This window comes from Propithecus coquereli, unplaced genomic scaffold (genome assembly GCF_000956105.1).
Source record: "Propithecus coquereli isolate 6110/MARCELLA unplaced genomic scaffold, Pcoq_1.0 Scaffold239, whole genome shotgun sequence".
NCBI lineage: Eukaryota > Metazoa > Chordata > Mammalia > Primates > Indriidae > Propithecus > Propithecus coquereli.
Window position 1 is genome coordinate 2724265 of NW_012147941.1, and position 1379 is coordinate 2725643.

A 1379-nucleotide genomic window follows, 5' to 3' on the forward strand; every position below is an offset into this window, starting at 1 on the left:
ACACAGATATATTAACCTGTATTTATGTATAGTATATATAATTGGGGGAGTAGGTACTTTTCAGCATGAGAAACTGTGTGTATGTGTCAGTATACACACATATAATATGGTATTGCAGAATCATCTCTGGTCTGCCCCACAGATGGAAGGAGAAAATCTCTAAGCATCTCAAACTGTTCCCTCATTGTCCCTTGTACCAAATGCAGACCAAGGAATGCCTGATATCTCCCTAATACCAGCAGGGAGTCAAAGATTGCTACAGGTCCCAAGAGGAAATCTGACAACTTACTTGTTGTAGTTCTTAGTGGCCTGTATGGCTTGTGCAATCAACTCCTGGAGATCCAAGGGCAATAAATGCAGATCGCCCAGGACTCGGATACACACTCCATGCTTCTGAAGTTTCTCCCTGATGGGGGGAAAAGGAGGCAGGGTTGGCAAAGAGCACCTGCTAAGCTAGACAGAGGAAAGTGCTTAAGTAATGACCAACTACCAGTTTTTGGGTGCCTTCCTGTGTGTCAGGCACTGTTCTGTGTGTATTATTTCACTGCAGCCCCTCAGCAACTCTGAAAGGAGTTTACTACAGTGTTGAGGCTTAGGAAGGACAGTCAGATAGGGACATACTAAAGTGTTGCAGCTCAGCTAGGACAGTCAGAGACTGTCATGTAGTCATCAAGTGCCGCGTCAGGACTGAAACCCAGGTCTGTCTGATTTGAGAACACAAACTCTTTCACCACGTTACACTGCCTCGTGTACTTCTCAGCAAGTTGCATTTTATGTATTCTATATCTGTCCCATTTTGAGAAGTGAGTAAACTCCTCAAGGGCAAGAGATTTATTATTGGTTACCTTTGTTATGTTCTGATGAAATAGGATGATAATAGTGACAGCTAACATTAATTATGTGTTTACTAAGTGCCAGACACTGGTCTAAGTGCTTTACGTGCAACAACACATTCCACCCTCACACCAAGGATTAGTATTCCCCTTTTACAGATAAGGAAACTGAGGCAAAAGGAGGTTAGATAATTTGTTCAGACAGCTGCTGAATAGAGAGCCAGGATTTGAACCTAGGGAATCTGCCTCCAGAGCATGTCCTCTTAATCGTGACATTATATTGCTTCCATACAGTAACTCCCAAACCCTGCATATGGTAAGAATGAATTTTGTTACCCTATCCGCTTCTCTCGCCTGGGAATGCTATGGAGAAACTGAACACTTCATGTCTGGAAAATGGCAGCTTAAATAAGTGTACTAGAGGACCCTGATCCAGAACTGAAAGCCACATCCATAGCCTATCCACCCAACATAACCTTCAACTATATTTCTTCAAGGTTTGTGAAGCAAGATCTAATCAACTATTTTTTTTTTTTTTTTTTTTTT

At 42.1% G+C, this 1379-nt stretch overlaps 1 protein-coding gene across 1 annotated transcript in view; it reads right to left on the bottom strand.

Annotated features, from left to right (window-relative positions):
- DHDDS (dehydrodolichyl diphosphate synthase) overlaps positions 1-1379 on the bottom strand; it is a 35776-nt gene that overhangs the window by 21608 nt on the left and 12789 nt on the right. The window contains exon 4 of the mRNA XM_012645908.1: positions 290-406. Coding sequence (XP_012501362.1) covers positions 290-406 — 117 coding nt within the window. The remainder of the gene's footprint in view (positions 1-289; positions 407-1379) is intronic.